The sequence below is a fragment of the Corythoichthys intestinalis genome, chromosome 15, assembly GCF_030265065.1.
Source record: "Corythoichthys intestinalis isolate RoL2023-P3 chromosome 15, ASM3026506v1, whole genome shotgun sequence".
Lineage (NCBI taxonomy): Eukaryota > Metazoa > Chordata > Actinopteri > Syngnathiformes > Syngnathidae > Corythoichthys > Corythoichthys intestinalis.
The window spans coordinates 31,597,031-31,618,955 of record NC_080409.1 but is presented as its reverse complement, the minus strand read 5'-3'; the positions used below and the strand labels follow the sequence as shown (position 1 = coordinate 31,618,955).

The 21,925-nt window shown below is 39.2% G+C and overlaps 1 protein-coding gene across 2 annotated transcripts; it reads left to right on the top strand.

Moving 5' to 3' along the window:
* Nucleotides 1-173: 173 nt before the first annotated feature.
* On the top strand, nucleotides 174-21,034 carry ganc (glucosidase, alpha; neutral C). Of its 2 annotated transcripts, XM_057860105.1 has the most exons (23): nucleotides 174-647; nucleotides 763-825; nucleotides 6,889-6,991; nucleotides 7,215-7,342; nucleotides 7,433-7,612; nucleotides 7,710-7,731; nucleotides 7,818-7,869; nucleotides 9,197-9,293; nucleotides 9,617-9,788; nucleotides 11,208-11,331; nucleotides 11,438-11,673; nucleotides 13,077-13,283; nucleotides 14,134-14,277; nucleotides 16,739-16,835; nucleotides 16,894-16,995; nucleotides 17,085-17,259; nucleotides 17,338-17,406; nucleotides 17,481-17,545; nucleotides 17,625-17,701; nucleotides 17,767-17,841; nucleotides 20,070-20,183; nucleotides 20,265-20,377; nucleotides 20,451-21,034. In XM_057860105.1, exons 1-23 carry the CDS (start codon nucleotides 622-624, stop codon nucleotides 20,665-20,667), a joined length of 2,658 nt encoding a protein of 885 aa, XP_057716088.1. In that variant the 5' UTR covers nucleotides 174-621; the 3' UTR covers nucleotides 20,668-21,034. The 2 variants fall into 2 exon arrangements, with proteins under 2 accessions (XP_057716088.1, XP_057716090.1); XM_057860107.1 differs by lacking the exons at nucleotides 20,265-20,377; nucleotides 20,451-21,034 and having other exon boundaries at nucleotides 17,747-17,841; nucleotides 20,070-20,184.
* The last annotated feature ends 891 nt before the right edge of the window (nucleotides 21,035-21,925 follow it).

Here is a 21,925-nt window from a genome sequence, read left to right as displayed (position 1 = left end):
TCCTCTCGGGTTCGAAGCTTGCTGGGACTTGAGCTTCCACTGGCGCGAAATACATGACAATGTGCAGTCGCTAGAGGGAGACAAAGAAAGCTGCATTTACCGCAAGGTGCTCGTTGAAACGTGTTAAAATAAGGTTTGGATGAGAAAAAATACTTCCGCATTCCGCAAAACAAAACAAAGCAAACCTTTTCGGGTTCAAGTCGCTGGCAGCGTCCTTTATTTTGTAAATGCAAATTAATTTCGACGTAACCAGGCTGCTCTTAACATCCTCTAGAAAAATACTGCTCAAATATTTGAAATATTCAAGAATTTAAAAGAATACGCGCATCCTTTCTTTGTTGTTTGCCGTGCATGAAAGGGTTGAAAAACAACAACTAAAACGAAACGTGTACGTGATTTAAATAATAATAGTATCAAGCTTTTATTTTTAAATTCACACCGGAACTTTCTCGCTTTAAGAAAAACGTCTTTATGATGGTGTTGACTTAACGCTGTCAAAACTCCCCACTATAAAAAGACACATGAGCTAGAATTTGAAATATAAATACTATCTTGGCAGACGTCGTTTAGCTGACTGTTTTACTTGGACCTGTGTCACCTTCTCCTCCTGTGTTCGGCACGATGGACGTGAAACAGCCAATTCCCGGGTATTATTTAATCCTCTAACTATTAATTAAACTTTAAATTTATAACCAGCGTTTTACATATTATTATATTCAGCACTGCAGAGAAAAAGAGAAAAACGTTGTTTTTGTTCCACAGCGGTGTGCCTGGCGGTGATGGCAAGGATAAATTTATGAAAAGTCATCAGGTTGCCTTTTACAGGTGTGTCACTTCATCATGAAGCTTTTATTAGATATATTTTTTGTGTGTGTTTGTATATCATTGTACTGTTTTGAATGAAAATACATTTCTATATTTTTACAATATGTGCAGCAGTGCTGCAACGATTAATCGATTAACTCGAGTGTTCGATTAGAAAAAAATATTTGAATTAAATTTTAGTGCTTCGAGTATTCGTTTAATTAAAGTGGCGTTGTAATAGTTTGTTTTGAAAGTGTTTGCCTTTAGTTTTATTGGTTTGGGTGGATACACTGCCTTGTAGTCTGCCTCATGCACATGGCCGAATCCATTTGCTCCCTGTTAAGACCAACATAAGATGAGTTTTTGTTTGAGCTAATGTTTTTGTTCATGCATTCGTAATTTCGTTTATAGGTATATTTAGCCAATTTTTGTAGCAATATGTGTCCTATGTGAACCATTCGTTTAGACCATTGTATGAATAAATAAATAAAAAACTTTAGTATTTTTATAGCATTTAAGCTAGCGGACTTTTACTATGTAAGTTAGCCAATTGTTGTTTTGTTGTACCTAGATTCTTATTTATTTGTTTATTTTCAATACCGTTTGAGGCTCAGCTAAGGTACTGTATTTTAATATTTTATGTTCCTTATCCGATTACTCGATTATTTGAACTAACTAGTTCGAGTTAATCGACTACTAAAATAATTGATTGCTGCAGCCCTAATGTGCAGTGTATGTTTTTTGAAAATACAATTTAATTTTTTGTTTTACTTAACTTAGATTAATATTGTACAGGGTGATTCAAAAAGAATGTGCCAGAACCATTGCGTTATATTTAGAAAAAATAAATTAATTAATAACTTGCTGGATAAAAGCATTGTATACAACTTCAAGTTTGTATTTCATGCTTTACAAGTGATTAATGTGACCACCAGCAGCAGCACAGACAACATCAAGCCGATACAACTTTTAATTTGTTAAAATTACTTACTTGTTAAAAAGACTTTTAATTCTTATTTTAATACTTATTAAATTTTTAATTAATTCATTTGAATTAATGGATTTAATTAATTAATAATTAAAAATTCAGTCTATTTCAATGATTTTAAAATGAATAAATGCCTGATGATTTTCGCACATTCTTTTTGAATCACCCTGTATTTATAGTATGTACTGTATATCCAGTCATCTCTCTGCGCTCTCTCTGCACTGTATAAGGCAGTGTTTTTCAACCAGATATCGTCTGGTGTGCCGTGAGAAATTATCCAATTTTTTTTTTTTTTTTTTTTTTTAACATTGTCAGGCAGACATACAGTAGGAAGGAAGGAGTAGGTAGAAAGATCTCGGTCGTGGGCAGATGACCGAGGTATTGCTTGTGTCGCGTTCAAGAACTGCTCAGATTTCTAGCCATCAGCCACCTTGCTGTCTGCGACAATGTGGACCCCAGCACGTCTACTGTACATCATTTGATTAGACTCATCAAGTGTTGATATACACTAAAGTGTCCTTTCCAATTATATCAGTTTAAGTTTATTGTCCCTTAAGAAGGGGAAACTTGTCTTACAGCAGGTAAGCATACAGATAACAGATAACACAACAACTTATACACATACAATAAAATAACACAGACTAACAATTTAAAATGCTATAGACAGTTTTGCATCTCAGTGCAAGAATTTTGCAAATTTAGAAACCGAATTGCACCGGGTAAGAAGGAGTTCTTTGTCCTATTTAATTTAAAACAAAGGACTCTGAATCTCCTCCCTGAAGGGAGGACCTCAAATGCAGTGGCGCCCCCAGGGGGTGGCCAGGGGTGGCCTATAAATTGGTTAGCCACCCCACTGGCCACCCCGCTTGCCAGTATATCGTTAGATTGTTGTAGCATCAGTTATGCATTTCATCCCAAATGAATGCATTTATTTTGTTTTGTTAAATGTAGGGCTGTCAAATTTATGTTACGGGCGGTGATTAATTTTTTAAAATTAATGACGTGAAAATATTTATCGCAATAAACGCATTCGCTGTACGACTCATTCACGCATTGCAGCAAACAGCCTACAATGGTGCCGTTTTACTTATATACAGAGATAAGAGGCAGAGTGGAGTAGATACAAGCATTCATTTGGGCCGTGTTTTTAATTGGCAAAAGCTTTTTCATCTCTCCCACAGCACCTATAAATAGTGTGGGAAGCGACGTGGGGAAAAATGATAGGAGTTGATCTTTTTCTTAACACCCTGAAGTGTACCCAACTCAGAGAAGATATAGCATTTGCAGCCACCACACACAGTCATGGTTGCACCACTTCCCATTATGCATTTGGGCAGAACAGTTAAGTCGCTACAGTATCATTTACTGAAAGTTCAACAAATACATTAGATGGCAACATTTAGTCACAATATACAAACTCACATTTATCCTTTAGGAATTACAAGTCTTTCTAACCGTGGATCCCTTTCACAGAAAGAATGTTAATAAAGTTAATGCCATTTTGTGGATTTATTGTTGCAATAAACAAATACAGTACTTATGTACAGGACGTTGAATGTATATATCTGTCTTGTCTTATCTTTCCATTCCAACAATAATTTACAGAAAAATATGGCATATTTTAGAGATGGTTTGAATTGCGATTAATTACGATTAATTAATTTTTAAGCTGTGATTAACTCGATTAAAAATTTTAATCATTTGACAGCCCTAGTTAAATGTACACCTTATGCCTAAAATATACATAACACAATAAAACAGAATTGTTGTGGAACCCAAAATGTTGACTGGACAGTAATGGACTAGGCACATTAAATCATTAGTAACATCAAATATTACACTATACACCAAAGTATATCTGTAGCCGTGTCCTTAAGTCTTTCTTAAGTTTTCCCCTGACCTTTTTACTGCGACAATATAATGAAAACCTGAAATTATGGCTTTTAGTTTTGGCCACCCCAAGATTTTAAGTGGCCCCATCTGGCCACCCCTATGAAAAATTTCTGGAGGCGCCACTGCTCAAATGAGCAATGAAGGGGATGATGTACACAGTTCAGTATGTGTTTTGCCTTCCTAATGACCTGCCTCTCCTAAATATCTGTTAAGGAGAGCTGTGGACAGCCTATTATCTTACCAGCCACCTTAACAATATGGTTAATGTTATTTTTCTCCTTCAGGCTGATTCCTCCATACCAGGCAATAAAAGCAAAAGTAAGAACCGATTAAATAAAAGATTTGTAAAACAAGGACAAGATAGCCTTATCAACATTAAAAGAATCAAGCTTCCTTAGGAAGTACAATCGTTGTTGGCCCTTTTTGCAGAAAGACTGTATTTGCATCCAATTTGAGTTTACTGTCTATCACAGAACCCAAGTATTTATACTGATCCACCACCGCTATACTGCTACCTTTTATACAAGTGGGTTGAGGAGGAACACATTGTTTTTTCCTCAAATCTAACCAACATATCCTTAGTTTTAGAGGTGTTAAGTTGGAGAAAAGATCTATCACACCAACTAACAAACTCGTCGACCACAGGGCCATGCTGGGATTCATGTTTCTGGAGTAGACTGACAATGACTATCATCAGCATATTTTAGGATGTGTCTATAGCTATACTGACTCCTACAATAATTAGTGTAGAGGATAAATATAGTAAAGGTGAGAGTACACAACCCTGAGGGTAGCCAGCAGAAGAGACCCGCCTTTCAGAGAGACAACCATTTACTCTAACTCTATGTTCTGTTTGTTACCTATATGTGACGACTGTCAATCCTCCCCCTGTGTTTTATTCCAACATTGTTGAGGACAGCAATGTGGCTGATGGCTAGAAATCCGAGCAGTTCTTGAGCGCTATCCAACAGCGCCATGGTGCCAAGCAAGCTTAAATGGTAATAAGGTAAATGAGAAAGCCCTCAAAGCCAGTTACCTTGTTGCTGAACTTGTTGCTAAATCCAAAAGTCCCACACTGTGGCAGAGACCTTAATACTACCTGCCTGCAAAGCGATTGTCAGCGAGATGCTCGTCCCTGATGCGGTTAAAGGCATTGCGAAAGTCCCCCTGTCTGATCATTCTGAGCTTTTCAAACCTAACTGGTATAAAAACAGAGAGACTGAGATTTGTTGAAGAAGATTCCTGCCAGGAAATCGGCTTTGTGTTCATCTAAACAAGCTCAAGTTTCACGCTGAGTAGGTATAAATACTGAGAAATTATTTTATAGTTAAATAGGCCTATACTGTACAGAAAGTAATTTTGTTACATTTTTGGTTTGTGGTGTGCCGCAAGATTTTTTTCAATGCAAAAATGGGCCGTGACTCAGAAAAGGTTGAAAAACACTGGTATAAGGGCACTGAACTTGTCAGTATACAATTTCCTGATGCACCTACAGTATTTCACAACTACTTTTAGGTCATTCAAATGACCAGAGGAATGTGAATTTTCAAGTTCTTTTTTTTTTTTTTTTTTAACTGTGGTTTTATATTGAAATTCAATGCCTGTGCCCATGATTTCATTCTGTCATCTGCCAAAATCCATTCAAATGAGAAAATGTATTTTTTTGGGACAGCTATTGGTATATGGCGGAAAACACTCAGGTGACTTGAAGTTCCACTCTGAGACCCCCAATTTGACCGAATTTCAAAATTGCCCACATGCATGTGTGACACATCATTGGAAAGCTTAAAATCTATATTTTCTGGTGGAAGAAAAAAGAGGAGGGCATTCTTAAATTTTTTTTTTTTTTTTTAACAGCAAAACCCTCACTGGAGACGAGAGCACGCGAGAGCAGAATTAGAGATGCCATGATTTTAACGAGATATCATCGCGTACTTACCTCGTTTCGATCCAAAAACTCCATGTAGCATGTATCATCAAGAGTCAAAACACAGATGTGAATGGCCACAGCCAGATTTTGGGGGGATTTTATGGGTGAAACGTGGTAATATAACAAGGGTTGCGTCGCAGAAATCGCAGACATCAAGGAATGATCGAGATGTTTTTTTTTTCATATATTTACCCTTTTAAAGGTTTTTTTTCAATTTTTCTTTGTCTGGATCGATTATTTATCATGTAACATATTGGGGAAAATGCGACAGTAACAAAAAAATACAATTAATCGATAGTTATGGGGTAGATATCCGTGACTTTTTACAGATGCCATTTTTTTCATCGTGACGTAATTTGTTTAGAAGTTTAAAATATGTGAGTGAATAATTTTTTAAAGTCTTTTTTTTTAAAAACGAAATATTAGACACCAACTAATGATTCTAAGCTAAAAATGACAGATATTTCGAATTATAAATAAGATTACTTACTTTCTTTTTATGGCTGGGTTGAAACAAAAGCGGTTGCGCGACCTCTGTAAATGGGGGTTTCCAGGGTAAAAGGGACAAATTAAAAATAGTTCGGGGGCTTCAAGCGCCATGAATCTGCTATGGCAGCATATAGACACATTGTTCTATGGAACACAACAGTTCTTTTGGCTTAAAATACAGCAGTTTATTTTGAAGAGTGGTGAAAGAGCAGAAACTGCTTTTCCAGCCTTGTCTGTGTTTTCCGCCATATGAAAAAAATCAAGATTAATTAAAACCTAAGCCTCTAATCAATTATTTTTAATCGAGTGCTATCTCTCATTTATAAATATATTCTAGAGATGCACGATAATTATCGGTCCGATAATTATCGGTCCGATAATAGGAATTATGACGTCATCCCAATAAATCCGATAACATAATATATTATTGGCCCTATTAATAGTATTTTTGGCACGGTGTCGGATTGGGATTTGTGCGTTTGTTTCCACTTCTGTTTTTCCAGTATGCAAAGTTTTGTTACTGTCTTTGTTTTTTTCATTATAATAATGTTCATGTCATCATGAAAATTCTGGTTCGGTCAAAGGCAAATCTAAGCTGAATCAACCACTAGTATTTTTGACCTACAGGTGATCAAAAACTCAGGTGAATATACATTGAAAAATTATATATATATATTATTGGTTATCGTATCGGTATCGGCCTTGAGGAGCAGGAAGTTATCGATATCGGTTTCAAAAAATGGATATCGCGCACTCCTAATATATTTATTTGTTTTTTCCAAAGGCGGCAGACACAGGGTCCCAAAATGCAGTACCAAGCCCTTTTAGATACACTCATCCTCACTGAGAAAGGAGCACGCTTCGAGTTGCTTGAACCAAACAAACAGGTATTAAGTCCAGCATCAATGAAAAGGCCAAACATGAACAATTGAATAAAAAATGGAGCATCCATTAAAAACATTTTAACTTAATAATGCATCTGTACCGTGTGCATTGGTGCAAAAACTCATCTATTTGCGCAAGGATTACATTCAGGGTGTGTCAGCACTGTTAAAATTTCACCTGGACATGGACTAAAAATAATTTTAGTTTGTTTTTTTCCCCCCACAGAGCATGCTGTATGTGAGCGTGTCACCCTGCAAAAACAACACGGTGAGGATAGTCATTGATGAACTGAAGCCCATCAAACCTCGCTACAGGGTGCCGGATGTGCTAACCCAGGAGCCAAAGTGTGAAATGTGAGATAATTCATCCATATTCTAATAGTTTGCAAACCAACAAACATAACATTTGTTTTCTTCTGTTAATATGCACATCTTTGACCTCAGGGTGAGACTGGAAGAGCGGCAGGCTGACTCAGTGACGCTCTCTTGGACCTCAGGGCTCTACAGGTGCCACGTGTGGCGGTTACCTTTCCGCCTGGAGATCCAGTGCGATGACCAAACAGTGATGACGTTCAACGCGCAGAGCAAACTGTGGTTCGAGACCCTGCGGGAACGTTCCCAAGAGTGAGCTTCTTGTTTGCCTGACAGGAAATCCACAGTACGTAAAATGTATTTACAAGGATGCTAACAGACAGGTTTGTCTTGGGTGTGCTTTTCGTAGGGCTGAGGCGGACACAAGTGAGGTCAGAGGAAGACACGGCACTCCGAATTCTAATCTTTTTTCATTTTTTTCATGATTTTCATCTCCTTTGTCTCTCAAATCGACAAGGACAACTTGTGGAGAGAGACCTTCAGGGACTTTGTGGACATCAAAGCGAACGGTTGGGGTTTATTTAGCACAAATGATGTTATACTATAGTGATGTCATTAAAAACATCAACATATTTATGAATGAACCAGTTTGACAGATTATAGACAATGATAAATGTCCAATATGGGGCCAGAAAGCTGCGGCTCTAGAGCTGCATGTGGCTCTTTTCATCCTTCCGCTATGAATTTAAAGTAATCCACGGATAGAAAGACTTGTTGTTCTTAAAAGGTTACATTATTAGTTAAGATAATTTGATATGAAAATCCTTCTTGAGGTTTTCATTTTTTATGCAGTTTGTAAAATTAGTTTAACTAGTAGGTTGCCATTGTTGCTGACGTCCCATGGTTACACTGCCAGGCTTCCAGAGTATGACTCTAGCGATGTAAACATGTCATCTAGTATTCAACCCTTTCAATTTGAACCCGAGAGGAACATTAATGAGCATTAAAGTACTGTTGATATTTCACAAAATGAGTAGCAAAAGCAAAATGAACTGGAAAGACGGGATGAGACGACACAAGAGTATGACAATTGCGGTGTCCTGCCAAAATGAACTACACCTGCGAAACATCTACAAGAAGCTAATTTAAGACCCAAAATACTACCGTGCGCTTTCAGCTTGTTTTGTTTAGATGCATACAGACAGAACATACTAAAGATTCACTTAAGAAAATACTTAAACGCAGTAATATCAAATAAGGGTGGTTTAAATATGCTACGTGACTAATGTGGTCAACAGATCAACAATCTCTTTGAAAGCTACCACAAGAAAACACAATGCTTAAAAGTATGAGAGGGAAACACATGCGAAAAGTATTTTGAAGCAATGAAAAGGTAATAAAAGACTTAATTAAAACACAGTTAGTAAGTACTCGCCGCTTTTAACCGATGTGCACATGTGTTGGACATCTCGCCGCATAAATGGAATTGCAGTAACCCAGTAGTGTTCGTCCAATGAGAGTGAAAAACTACATTATCACCCCGAGCGTCCATTGCGCGCATAAAACATGGTGCCCTCCGTAGGTCAAAACATGTACTAAATATTATAGGTTTTAAAACAATGGCAATAATATATGTGTTTATAATAATATATTTTAGTAAAGAAGAACAATTGTGGCTTATTAGAGCCGACAAGTCTTTGAGTCCGAGGTTCCCTTTAAACATACTTGTCACTAGATCAAAATCTTATCCATTTGAGCTGGGAATCTCAGCCCAAATGGATTGGATGTCTTTGACCGTCAATGGCACCCAATGAGTTAATTGCAGCACATTGCAAAAGTCTGTAAATTAGTTTATTTCTTCCTGCAACGTCTACTGTTTTGTGTTCTACCTAATAGGACCCACTAGCATTGGCGCTGATTTGCGTCTCCACGGATTCCATGATGTGTTCGGCATCCCAGAACACTCCGACAGTCTCCGTCTGGCAGACACCAGGTCCGAGTCAGCCAGAAATCCTAAAAACTGAAAATTCATAACTTTGCCTAGACATAAAATACACAATACTATTCAGAAATGTTGTTTGTTGGAGTACAGTACTCTGATGCTGTTCTGGGTGAGATTTGACCTGGGTCTGCTAAAAGATTTTGAAGAGCATGTGTGTTAACAAATCTTGAAACGGTGAAGTTGTACATCGAATGTAAATGTATTATTTATGCAACAATGGTAACATTTTTCAAGAGGGACCTTGAAGCAGTCCTTTGAATGACATAGTAAACTGCAACTACCTTACAATGTTCATGCCTTGGTGTCTCCCCCAGAGATGACGAACCTTACCGACTATACAACCTGGATGTGTTCGCTTATGAAATCCACAGCCATCTGAGCATATACGGCAGCGTCCCTCTACTGGTGGCCCACAAGCAGGACCGAACTCTCGGGGTCTTTTGGCTAAACGCCTCAGACTCCTTTGTACACGTCAACTACAGCCAGGTATGGCAGTGGCGCCTCCAGAAATTTTTCATAGGGGTGGCCAGATGGGGCCACTTAAAATCTTGGGGTGGCCAAAACTAAAGCCATAATTTCAGGTTTTCATTATATTATTGCAGTAAAAAGGTCAGGGGAAAACTATCAGAAAGACTTAAGGACATGGCTACTGATATACTTTGGTGTATCGTGTAATATTTGATGTTACTAATGATTTACTGTGCATAGTCCGTAACTGTCCAGTCAACATTTTGAGTTCCACAACAATTCAGTTTTGTTGTGTTACATATATATTAGGCATAAGGTGTACATTTAACTAGGGGTGTCAAACGATTAAAATTTTTAATCGAGTTAATCACAGCTTACACATGAATTAATCGTAATTAATCGCAATTCAAACCATCTCTAAAATATGCCATATTTTTCTGTAAATTATTGTTGGAATGGAAAGATAAGACACAAGGCGGATATATACATTCAACATACGGTACATAAGTACTGTATTTGTTTATCATAACAATAAACCCACAAGATGACATTAGCATTATTAACATTCTTTCTGTGAAAGGGATCCACGGATAGAAAGACTTGTAATTCTTAAAGGATAAATGTGAGTTTGTATATTGTGACTAAATATTGCCATCTAGTGTATTTGTTGAGCTTTCAGTAAATAATACTGTAGCGACTTAACTGTTCTGCCCAAATGCATGATGGGAAGCGGTGCAACCATGACTGTGTGTGGTGGCTGCAAATGCTATATCTTCTCTGTATTGGATACACTACAGGGTGTTAAGAAAACAATCAACTCCTGTCATTCTTCCCCACTTCGCTTCCCACAATGTTTATAGTTGCTGTGGGAGAGATCAGAGCTTTTGCCAATTAAAAGCACGGCCCCAATGAATGCTTTTATCTACTCCACTCACTTGACACTGCCTCTTATCTCTGTATAGAAGTACAACGGCGCCATTGTAGGCTGTTTGCGGCAATACGTGAATGAGTCGTACTGCGAATGCGTTAATTTTGATAAATATTTTCACATGCGTGAATGAGTCGTACTGCGAATGCATTAATTGCGATAAATATTTTCACATGATTAATTTTTTTAAAATTAATTACTGCCCGTTAACGCGATGAATTTGACAGCCCTACATTTAACAAAACAAAATAAATGCATTCATTTGGGATGAAATGCATAACTGATGCTACAACAATCTAACGATATACTGGCAAGCGGGGTGGCCAGTGGGGTGGCCAACCAATTTATAGGGGTGGCCATGGCCACCCCTGGCCACCCTCTGGTGGCGCCACTGAGGTATGGTAATTGTAGTCTTTTGTCCTAACGCCTAAATCCTAGTCATGTGTTAGTCTTAGTACTTTTTGTCATGTTTTATTGGCTAAGTCTTTTATTTTCTCAATGTCTTCCAGGAAGAAGACGGACCGCTACCCCACACAGACGTTCACTGGCTGTCCGAGAGCGGGGTGATAGACTGCATGGTTCTGCTGGGCCCGAGTCCGGCGCAGATGTACCGCCAGTATGCCGAGCTGACTGGTACATGGGTGACACCATCATTGCTGCAACGCAACCACTGTGATTGGAATCATTCATTCAAAGACTCAGTCAATGGTCTTGAACACAGCCGTATTTTCCTCTCTAGGGTACCAGACCCTACCTCCTCTGTTCACCTTGGGCTACCACCATTCGCGCTGGGACAAGGACAGCCAAGAGGAGGTGGCAGAGGTGGACGCCGGGTTCGACCGCCACCATGTTCCATATGACGTCATGTGGCTGGACATCGAACACACGGATGAGAAGCGCTTCTTTACCTGGGACCCGAAGCTGTTTCCTGACCCAGCCAAACTACAGTGCTACCTAGAGAAGAAGAACAGGAAGGTCCTTGGTCTTTTTTTTAATAATTCTGTCCTTGTCGCATTTGATGGTTCTCATTGATTCCTTCATCCTGATTGAACATTAGACCTAAGTCTGTCGTCCTAGTACTCAGTCTTTCATAGAAAGTCAGCAGGGCCAAGAACGAAAAGTGATATTTGGTACGCCGCAAAAAAGATTTTGCCATGTGGCTTTTTTTTTTTTTTTTTTTTTTTTTTTTTTTTTTTGCCATGTGGCATTCTTTTTGCAACGTGTCAAAATGTATTTTGGCATGTGGCATTTTTTTTTACATGTGGCATTTTTTGGGGTATGTGGCAAAAGTTATTTTGGCATGTGGTATTTTTTTTTGCCATGTGGCATTTTTTTTAATATGTGGCAAAACGAATTTTGGCATGTGGCATTTCTTTTGCCGTATGGCATTTTGCCATACGGCCTGCCACATGGCAAAAAAAAATACCACATGTGGTATTTTTTTTGGCATGTGGCAAAATGTAGTTTGGCATGTGGCATTTTTTTGACATCTGGCATTTTTTTGGGTATGTGGCAAAATGTATTTTGGCATGTGGCGTTTTTTTGCCATGTGGCAAGATGTATTTTGGCATGTGTTTTGGCAAGTGGCATTTTTTTTAATATGTGGAAAAAAAGAATTTTGGCATGTGGCTTTCCTTTTGCCGTGTGGCAAAATGGATTTTGCGATGTGGCATTTTTTTTTTTTTTTTTGCAATGTTGCAATGTGGCAAAATGTATTTTGGCATGTGGCATTTTTGTTTGATACTGTATGTGGCAAAACGGATTTTGGCATGTGGCATTTCTTCTACCGTGTAACAAATTGATTTTGCCACGTGGCATTTTTTTTTTGGCATGTGGCAAAATGAATTTTGGTATGTTGCAGTTGTTTTTTTTTGTAGTTGTTGTTGTTTTTTTGTATGTGGGATTTTTTTTGGGGGGGGAGTGGGGTATATGGCATGCTTGCAGGCCATGCACGTCCATGCCACTGACAACCATGCACGTCCAAATTTTCCATTCATATTAAATGACAGAAAAACATGTGTGCCTGTTATTTTTGCCCATACACTTACCATTACTACGCATCGACATTCAACTGGCATCCAAATCAGGCTATGCCATTGACGGCTATGAACGACCAAATTTTCCATTCATTTTAAATGGCAGAAAAACGTGTGGCGCACATTCTTCTCAGCCCTTTGCCCTGAATCCTAGTCTTCAGACCTAAATCTCTAGTCATAGTCCTGTATTCCAATTTTGGTTTGTTTTAGTCTGAAATTCTCAAATACGGAAGCATTTCTGAATGCGCTATTAAAATAGAGCACAGTGTCTTAAGTCACATTCCTTAATGATGTTTTGTCCTTTTGTCTGTACCCTTTTGTCCTGTTGTATTTTCATTTCAGTTGGTGGTTATCATTGATCCCACTATCATGGTCGATCCTGATTGGTCGCTGTACCAAGAGGGGCGAGACGGAGCACATTTTATCATGGACAGGGAGGGGCAGATATACCAGGGCAATTGCTGGCCAGGCAATTCACATTACCCAGACTTCAGCAACCCGCAGACACGGGCTTGGTACGCCAAGTGCTTTGCCCTAGATCGATACAAGGTTGGTGTGAAAATGTGTTGAAGTTGTTGTTTTGAACTTCTTATAAGTTGTTACAAGAATTCAACGTGGTAATTTCTGTTGACCACGTCGAGTCTCACGTCAAATCAAAGCGTTTGATTGGGGCAATTAATCCAAAATTAGGTTCCTGGTAGGGCTGTCAAAATAATCGCGTTAACGGGCGGTAATTAATTTTTTAAATTCATCACGTTAAAATATTTGACGCAATTAACGCACATGCCCCGCTCAGATTAAAATTACAGCACAGTGCAATGTCCCCTTGTTACTTGTGTTTTTTGGAGTTTTGTCCCCCTCTACTGGCACTTGGGTGCGACTGATTTTATGGGCTTCAGCACCCATGAACATTGTGTAATTATTGACATCAACAATGGCGGGCTACTAGTTTATTTTTTGATTGAAAATATTACAAATTTTATTCAAATGAAAACATTAAGCGGGGTTTTAATATAAAATTTCTATAAGTTGTACTAACGTTTATCTTTTAAGAACTACGAGTCTTTCTATCCATGGATCGCTTTAACAGAATGTTAATAATGTTAATGCCATCTTGTTGATTTATTTTTATACTAAACAAATACAGTACTTATGTACCGTATGTTGAATGTATATATCCATCTTGTGTCTTATCTATCCATTCCAACAATACCTTACAGAAAAATATGGCATATTTTATAGGTGGTTTGAATTGCGATTAATTACGATTAATTAATTTTTAAGCTGTAATTAACTCGATTAAAAATTTTAATCGTTTGACAGACCTAGTTCCTGGTAAAGATGGTTTAACTTAGAAATTCCTTTTGGAAATTCTTTTATGATGCAGTTCTCATTGCAGGGCTCAACACCATCATTGCACGTGTGGCTGGACATGAACGAACCCACCGTGTTCTCCGGGCCAGAGTTGTCGTTGCCTAAAGACACGGTGCAATTTGGGGGCTGGGAACACCGAGAGTTGCACAACCTGTATGGCTTTCACCAGGTGAGAGGAAAGCAGAATGATACTAGATAGTAGGATTATTATTCTAACAAACATTGACTCCACAGACTTGTTTGAGCAAAAAAATTAAACGTAATGATGCTCGAGGTTGTAAGAAAACACGCCGATATTTGTTTTTCTGCTCCAACACAAAAATGATCTGTCTAGAACAGGGGTGTCCAAACTTTTTGCAAAGGGGGCCAGATTTGGTGTGGTAAAAATGTGGGGGGCCGACCTTGGCTGACGTCCTTTATGGAGAACAATATATTTAAGCAAATTTTAGTAAGCCATTCTGTGTGTCACATTTGCTTTATTATTTTTTTAATTAATAATTTCAACAATCTTGCATCTAGCCTTTGTGGCGTTCTCTTTCGACGCTCAGGCTCTTGCGAAATACTGCTGCTGTAAAATTAAATTAGCTTCAAGTTCAAATTTCTCACTACGTAATATCGCCTCACATTGAACTCTTTAAAAACAGCGACTGTCTCTTTGCAAATGAGGCAGACACAGTTGTTGTGTATTTTAGTGAAGAAATTTCCATCTATCATTGAAGCATCGGCCGTCGCAGTCATTGGTCATTTTTGTTGATTGTCGCCATTTTAGAAAATTGAGAGTAAAGGGTCACACGGGATAATGTTGCTTAGAGTGCTGCTGCCTTTTAGTGGGTAAATGAGGAGCAGCATTTAGTGTGTAAGTTACTTCATATGCTGGTAGCTGTACTGCTGACTAGAGAGGTCCGATCACGTCATTTTCAAAGTATCGGAATCAGCAAAAAAATATCGGCTATGCCTTTTTTTAATATATATATATATTTTTTTTAATTAGAGTCTTTATTTTGGCTTAAGGTAGGGTTATCAAATTTATCCTAATAACGGCGATAATTAATTTTTTAATAAATGTATCACGTTAAAATATTTAACACAATTAATGCATGCGCTGCTCGACCCACTCACGCATTGTCGCGCTCAATCTGTAATGGCGCCGTATTACCTATATAGAGAGATAAAAGGCAGCATAAATTGAGTAGAGTGAATTTTGGCAGCCTTTGGAGCCATTTTTAATTGGCTAAAACCTTACAATCTCTCTCCCTATGATTAGAAAGATCATGGGAAGCAATGTTGGGAAGCAAGGTAGCAATTGATCTTTGTCTTAACACCTTATGTTATTTGCCTACGCAGAGAAGATATATCAATTGGTAGCACTACGAACAGTAATGGTTCCACTTCCCATCATGCATTTGGGCATGACTACAGTATCATTTACTGAAAGCTCAACAAATACACTAGACGACAATATTTAGTCACAATATACAAAGTCACAAGTCTTTCTATCCGTGGATCCCTCTCACAGAAAGAATGTTAATAATGTAAATGCCATCTTGAGGATTTATTGTCATAATAAACAAATACAGTACTTATGTACTGTATGTTGAATGTACAGTATATATTCGTCCGAGTTTTATTCATTTTTTTCTTAATGCATTGCCAAAATGTATATGATTGGGAAAAATTATCGGGAATGATTGGAATTGAATCGGGAGCAAAAAAAAAGCAATCGAATCGGGAAATATCGGGATCGGCAGATACTCAAACTAAAACGATCGGGATCGGATCGGGAGCAAAAAAACATGATCGGAACAAACCTAATTTACGGTATATATCCTGCCTTTCACTGTTAGCCTCGCTGCCTCGTCAGAACGCTATGTTGTTGACCGCCGTGGCAGACAGCCTCAAACAGCATCGTAATACACGTGACCCGTTTTTTTTTTTCCCCAGATGAGAAATGCTCTTCGTACATGACTACAGTATTCTTCATTCTACATACATTATGAGGCAAAAACATAATAGTAACGCACAGGCACTAGGGAAACTAACTTTAATCGGATTACTGGCTTGGAAAAATGAACGCGTTAGATTACTCGTTACTGAAGAGTAACGAGTAATCTAAGTAACGCGTTACTGACAACACGTTACTGACAACACTGGTGAGAGGAAAACAGAATGATACTACATAGTAGGATTATTATTCTAGCAAACATTGACTCCACAGACTTGTTTGAGCAAAAAAATTAAACTTAATGATGCCCGACGTCGTAAGAAAACACTCCAATATTAGTTTTTCTGCTCCAACAAAAAAATTATCTGTCTAGAACGTTAGATTACTTGTTACTGAAGAAAATAATCAGATTACAGTAACGTGTTACTCAGTAACGCGTTACTGTCAACACTGGTGAGAGGAAAACAGAACGATACTACATATTGGATTATTATTCTAACAAACATTGACTCCACAGACTTGTTTGAGCAAAAAAATTAAACGTAATGATGCCCGAGGTTGTAAGAAAACACTCCAATATTAGTTTTTCTGCTCCAACACAAAAATTATCTGTCTAGGACGTTTGTGTTAACTTTGGAAGCATTTTTTTCCTTTTTTTTTTTGTGTGTGCTCAATTTATCTCTCCTAGCATATGGCAGCAGTGGACGGCTTAATGACCCGCTCTGGAGGTTCCGAGAGACCTTTTGTCCTGTCCCGCGCCTTCTTTGCCGGGACCCAGAGACTCGGTATGTTTTCAAAAATAAATCATGTATTCTGTTCCAAAAGTAAACCTTTATCACGCAGGCGCAGTTTGGACGGGCGACAATCTCTCCACTTGGGAGTATCTGCGGATCTCCATCCCAATGTGTCTGTCCATGTGCGTAGCAGGCATCTCGTTTTGCGGAGGTAAGTCGAGGAAGTCATTACTGCAGTTTGGTCATTTTAGTAATTGGGAAGATTGTCAATGGACAATTCATTGTTCTTTTGCCTAACAGCTGACATTGGAGGTTTCATTCCCGAGCCAAGTCCTGAGTTGCTGGTGCGCTGGTATCAAGCAGCATGCCTGCAACCATTCTTCCGAGGTCACTCGTCGATGAACACTAAGCGGCGGGAGCCCTGGCTTTTCGAGGAGGAGGTGACCAAAGCCATCCGAAGTGTCATTCAAGAGAGGTACGGTATTTGAGACCCTTTACATTTTTCCATCCACCTCATTAGAAATCAACTAAAAAACAGCTTCTGTGTTTTCAGGTATCGCTTGCTACCGTACTGGTACACGCTCTTCTACCGGGCTCACACCAGTGGCTTGCCTGTGCTCAGGTTAGTTCTGCTGCTCAATGACACATGACTGAAAACACTAGATCGCTACCTACAGAACTGGATTGTATGTTCAGGCCTTTGTGGATGGAGTTTCCTCATGAGAAGATCATCTTCAGCATGGAACACCAGTACATGCTGGGTGATGACACATTTTGCACTTTCTTACCCAACTCAAACGCTTCATTAATTCCTTCAATTCATGTTAATGTGGAATCCAGGAGAAGCGCTCATGGCGTGTCCCGTCACAGAATCTGGTGTAACCGAGCTTGAAGTCCTCTTTCCCGGAGCGGAGCAGGTAGTGTCAATATTGATTCAAGAGTTCTCAGTTGTTGCATTTCAGTTTTGGTTCTGGTATTTCAGCTTTGGTATGACGTCAAATCGACAGACGTTCACCAAGGAGGCGTGACTAAGAGTCTTCCGGTAACCTTGGACACGGTAAATATTTTGTTGGATGTTGGCCTGCTTTTGATGCTTCCCTGGAGAAATATACAGATTAACCAACCGAACAACTAATCTTGTATAATTGAAGGAAGGTATCAAGACCATATCTTAAAGGTTGTGTTTCAGTTTCGACTTCCAAAAGTCTTGGTCTTTTTCTAGTATGAGTCTGGCCGGTTGAGTGCACCCGGAATTCAAAGACCTGTCACAACCAGCACTTATCTGCTATTTTTCAATTTTCTGAACATATTTTTAAGAAGCACTCGGTAAAACCAAATACCTTCATTTATTGTGTTACTAACATTAAAGTGCATACCACAGGGAAAAAAAGTCTTAAATAGCATTATTATGTGAATTACAATCATACTGTATTTTGAGACGATTCGACTATATACAACAATTTGGCAAAGCGCAGATGACGGAAAATTTGTCGTTTAATCTGCCGTTTAGCCCATGCCTGTCATTATAGTGCTCTAGCGTCCCCAGCTGGAGGATGATGTCGGCTGGGTCATGGTTTCATCTGATTTACAATTCAACCCATTGAGGGGGAATTATTCAGAACGAGGAAAATGCAACGAAGAGAGCCGAAAAATGTCATTGTTTCAGTCTCTCTACTCCAATATTTTTACAGGATATTGTTTTTATTGAAGTATTTTCCCCCAATTCCTAAATAAATGGTATGGTCATGACAAATAACAGTCTTGTGCTAAATAGAATATGAAAAATGAAAATGCATTTATTTAGTACGACATGGCAAAATTACTACATAATGGTCAAAACTGTCGACTTCACCTTTACTGTCGCACCTCCGGAACGATATTTTATGCCACCTTAGTTAGTCAGGCTTTTGTCATTTCCCTGCCCCAGCTTCGGAGAATGTAAACAAACCAAGAGGCGTGACAGCTAGCCGACATGCTAACCCGAACCGAGTGACGTCTCAAAGTCTTATTTTCGCTTTGCAAAGCGAAAAATCACACAAAACTAGCCCAGATCATCTCACACGGCGACGGGGTTGTTGATAGTCTGCGCCGATCGGTAACCCGCCCGGCAGCGAGCAAGTTACAGCTCGTTCCCCTGCTACAGACAGGAGAGCTCGCCCGGGAAGCAGCTGGATAGTACCGCCGGACAAACCGGCCGACGTCTGAGCAGCGCGTACCTGCCACGTGGTCAACACGAATATGGCATAAAATAATGCTTTACTACTCGGAGAAGATGTAAACAGAGACTGGCGTGCAGTTGTTATGCCGCTAACATGGCAGGATGTGTCTGAGGAGAACTTTTCTACATGTTCGTCCATGATCAAACATAAGTAAGTAGTCCTTTATTTAAAGAAAGTTTGTAGTATTTACTTTGTAATCGCTGCATTCGCGGCCATTTTTAACACAAAGTTGCAATTTCTGATGGGGTTGAAAATTTGACAAAACACCAGGCACACTAAGAGGACAATAAGCCGAGTATAGCGCTCTCCTGGTTGAGGGGGGTGTGCAACAAGCTGCCGGTCATCGGTCGAGTGGCATTTTCGGTGGAAAATCAACCACAAAATGCAAGCCACCTCTATATTAAAACGTGTGCCATGATCCCAGTATTTGACATAATACAAAATACGATGTTTACTCACTTCCTCGTAAGTCCAATGGCTCCAGTAGTAGTAGGGCTTGTTTTGGCCAATATCAGTGAACGGGAACCTTTTGAAACCCAAAAACACTCACACGCCTCTCCCTGGTGCGGCAACAATTTTCTGCAGCCATTTGGCTGACGTAATGTGAAAAATAAACAAATTAATCCGCAAAATCACCTGAATCCGCAGTCCATCTGCATACTATAAAAGAAATGTTGTATTGTGAGATGCTGATCCGGGTGACGTCACATTCGCATTCGTCCTAAACCTGAGACTGAAGCCGGAAGTCACTCATTTTCATGGTGCGGGATTCAAAAATTGAATATATAAAACGATCGCTTCCACTCACATCCAAGCGATCCATTTCATTCAGGAGCATAAAACGCCGTGTGAAATATGAAATCAACATGCTATGTGGTGTCATACATACTTTAAATCAACCCTTTAAATAATTGCAGTCTGAACGCACTTCTATCTCAGATCCACTTGAACTGGGATGGATGACATTGAATGATCATATTTTAATGCCTATGGCACTGATAGATGTCCAATCCATTTTGACGGTTTTAAATGGTAAATATCTTACATTTATGCCCTCCCTCATCAGATTCCGGTGTTCCAGCGAGGCGGTACAATGGTGTGCCGTGCCATAGCGGTTGGGACTTGTACAGCCGATCTTCAAAAGACTCCACTTGCCCTCACAGTGGCTTTGGACGCTCAAGTGAGAGGAACAAGACCCCACCAAGGAGATCCCACTAGATAACTTAAAGCTATTTACCCTCCTCTCTTTCGACCAATCCAGGGTGCCGCCAAAGGTGAGGTGTACATGGACGACGGCCACACCTTCTCGTACCGTGACAAGAAGGAATTCTGCCTGCGCTCCTTCTGCATGCTGGAGGGACGCCTGCAGTGCCGGTAAGTTCTACTGCCTTCTTGTCATGTCACGTGACTCAGAACGCCGTGACACCGCAACACTGTCGCCTGGCAGAGCTACCTGCGAAGCAGGGATCTACAAGTGCGGCATAGCGGTGCGCTCGGTGCACATCTTGGGAATGCAAGGCACGCCGGCAGAGGTGAAAGTTTACCCAGGGGGGAGGGAGGAGAGCATCTCAGTGGAATTCGAGTACCACCTGGAACGACGACACATAAGCATCGGCAACTTGGAACTTAGCCTGGATGACGATTGGGATATCCAGATATGTTGACTTCCTGTCGCAGTGTGCATTTGACCTTGAAGGGACAGCCAACATACAGAAAAAAATCTTGTTTAATATATAAAAAACACAGAATGTCATTAAAGCCAACATTTCCAGGACGAGGCTGTCCGTAGTGCAGGGAGCCATTTTATTAATGCTGGTACTATTTTAGCCAATCAAATGTGGGTAACCCAGATTGCCCGAACTTCCTTGTGAAGTCATTCATACTCAACATCAATCAGAATTTGCATGGGTATAACTGATGTCACAGCAATTGCTGCACTCAATAAAGATGGTGTCTGTCCCTTTAAGAGATTTTACTTTACAAACAGCAAGTTAAATTCTATACTGATCAAAAATAAATGATATACCTGTGATTAACCATAATGTTTTCCTTCATTACTTTGATATTGTAAATACTTCTTCATTACCATGAAGCGTAATTGCTCACATTAGCACTCACTAATCCTAGCACATAAAAAATCCAGTATAAATTCAAGTAGTTCCAGAGAATATAACATGCTCTCGTTCGTATTTGATATTCGAAAATTACAATTGTTGTTTAAAATGACTAATACAAGTTAATTAATAGTCATTTAAATTAGGGCTGTCAAATTTATCGCGTTAACGGGCGGTAATTAATTTTTTAAAATTAATCACGTTAAAATATTTAACGCATTTTACGCATGCGCAGAATAACCCACTAATGCATTGCCGCAAACAGACTACAAAGGCGCCGTTTTGGCACCGTGGGGAAGAATGACAGGAGATAATCTTTTTCTTAACACGCTTCATTTAACACAATGCAGAACATATACCATTTGCAGCCACCACCGACAGTCATGGTTGCCCAACTTCCAATCATGCATTTGGGTGGAACAGTTAAGTCGCTACAGTATCATTTACTGAAAGCACAACAAAAATAATACTCTTATCTCTCAAAAAAAATAATGTTCACAAAAATGCAAAGAGAACTGGCATTCCCAATCAAAATAGCTATGCAAAATACATATAAAACTTAGACTTTGGTCAAACTCTATTCAAACATTTCGTTTAGCTCAACAAATACACTAGATGGCAATATTTAGTCACAATATACAAACTATCAGAGGTCTTGTACGTTGTGAAGTCAACACTCAAATGAAGGTAAGGTACAATGAACCCGGAAACTACGGCGTCAGTCGAGGGGCAAAACGCACTAGAAAAACTTGGCTAGATCTCTAATTAATTCAAAACTCGCCCTTGACACCTTGCGGTGTATTTCAAT

What these genes read in the sequence shown, in the direction of transcription:
- ganc (XM_057860105.1), top strand. Translation starts at nt 622, where the DNA reads ATGGACGTGAAACAGCCAATTCCCGG. An exon ending in CATCAGGTTGCCTTTTACAG is followed by an intron (nt 826 to 6,888) that starts GTGTGTCACTTC and finishes TTTTTTCCAAAG; the next exon opens with GCGGCAGACACAGGGTCCCA. An exon ending in CTCCGTCTGGCAGACACCAG is followed by an intron (nt 9,294 to 9,616) that starts GTCCGAGTCAGC and finishes TGTCTCCCCCAG; the next exon opens with AGATGACGAACCTTACCGAC.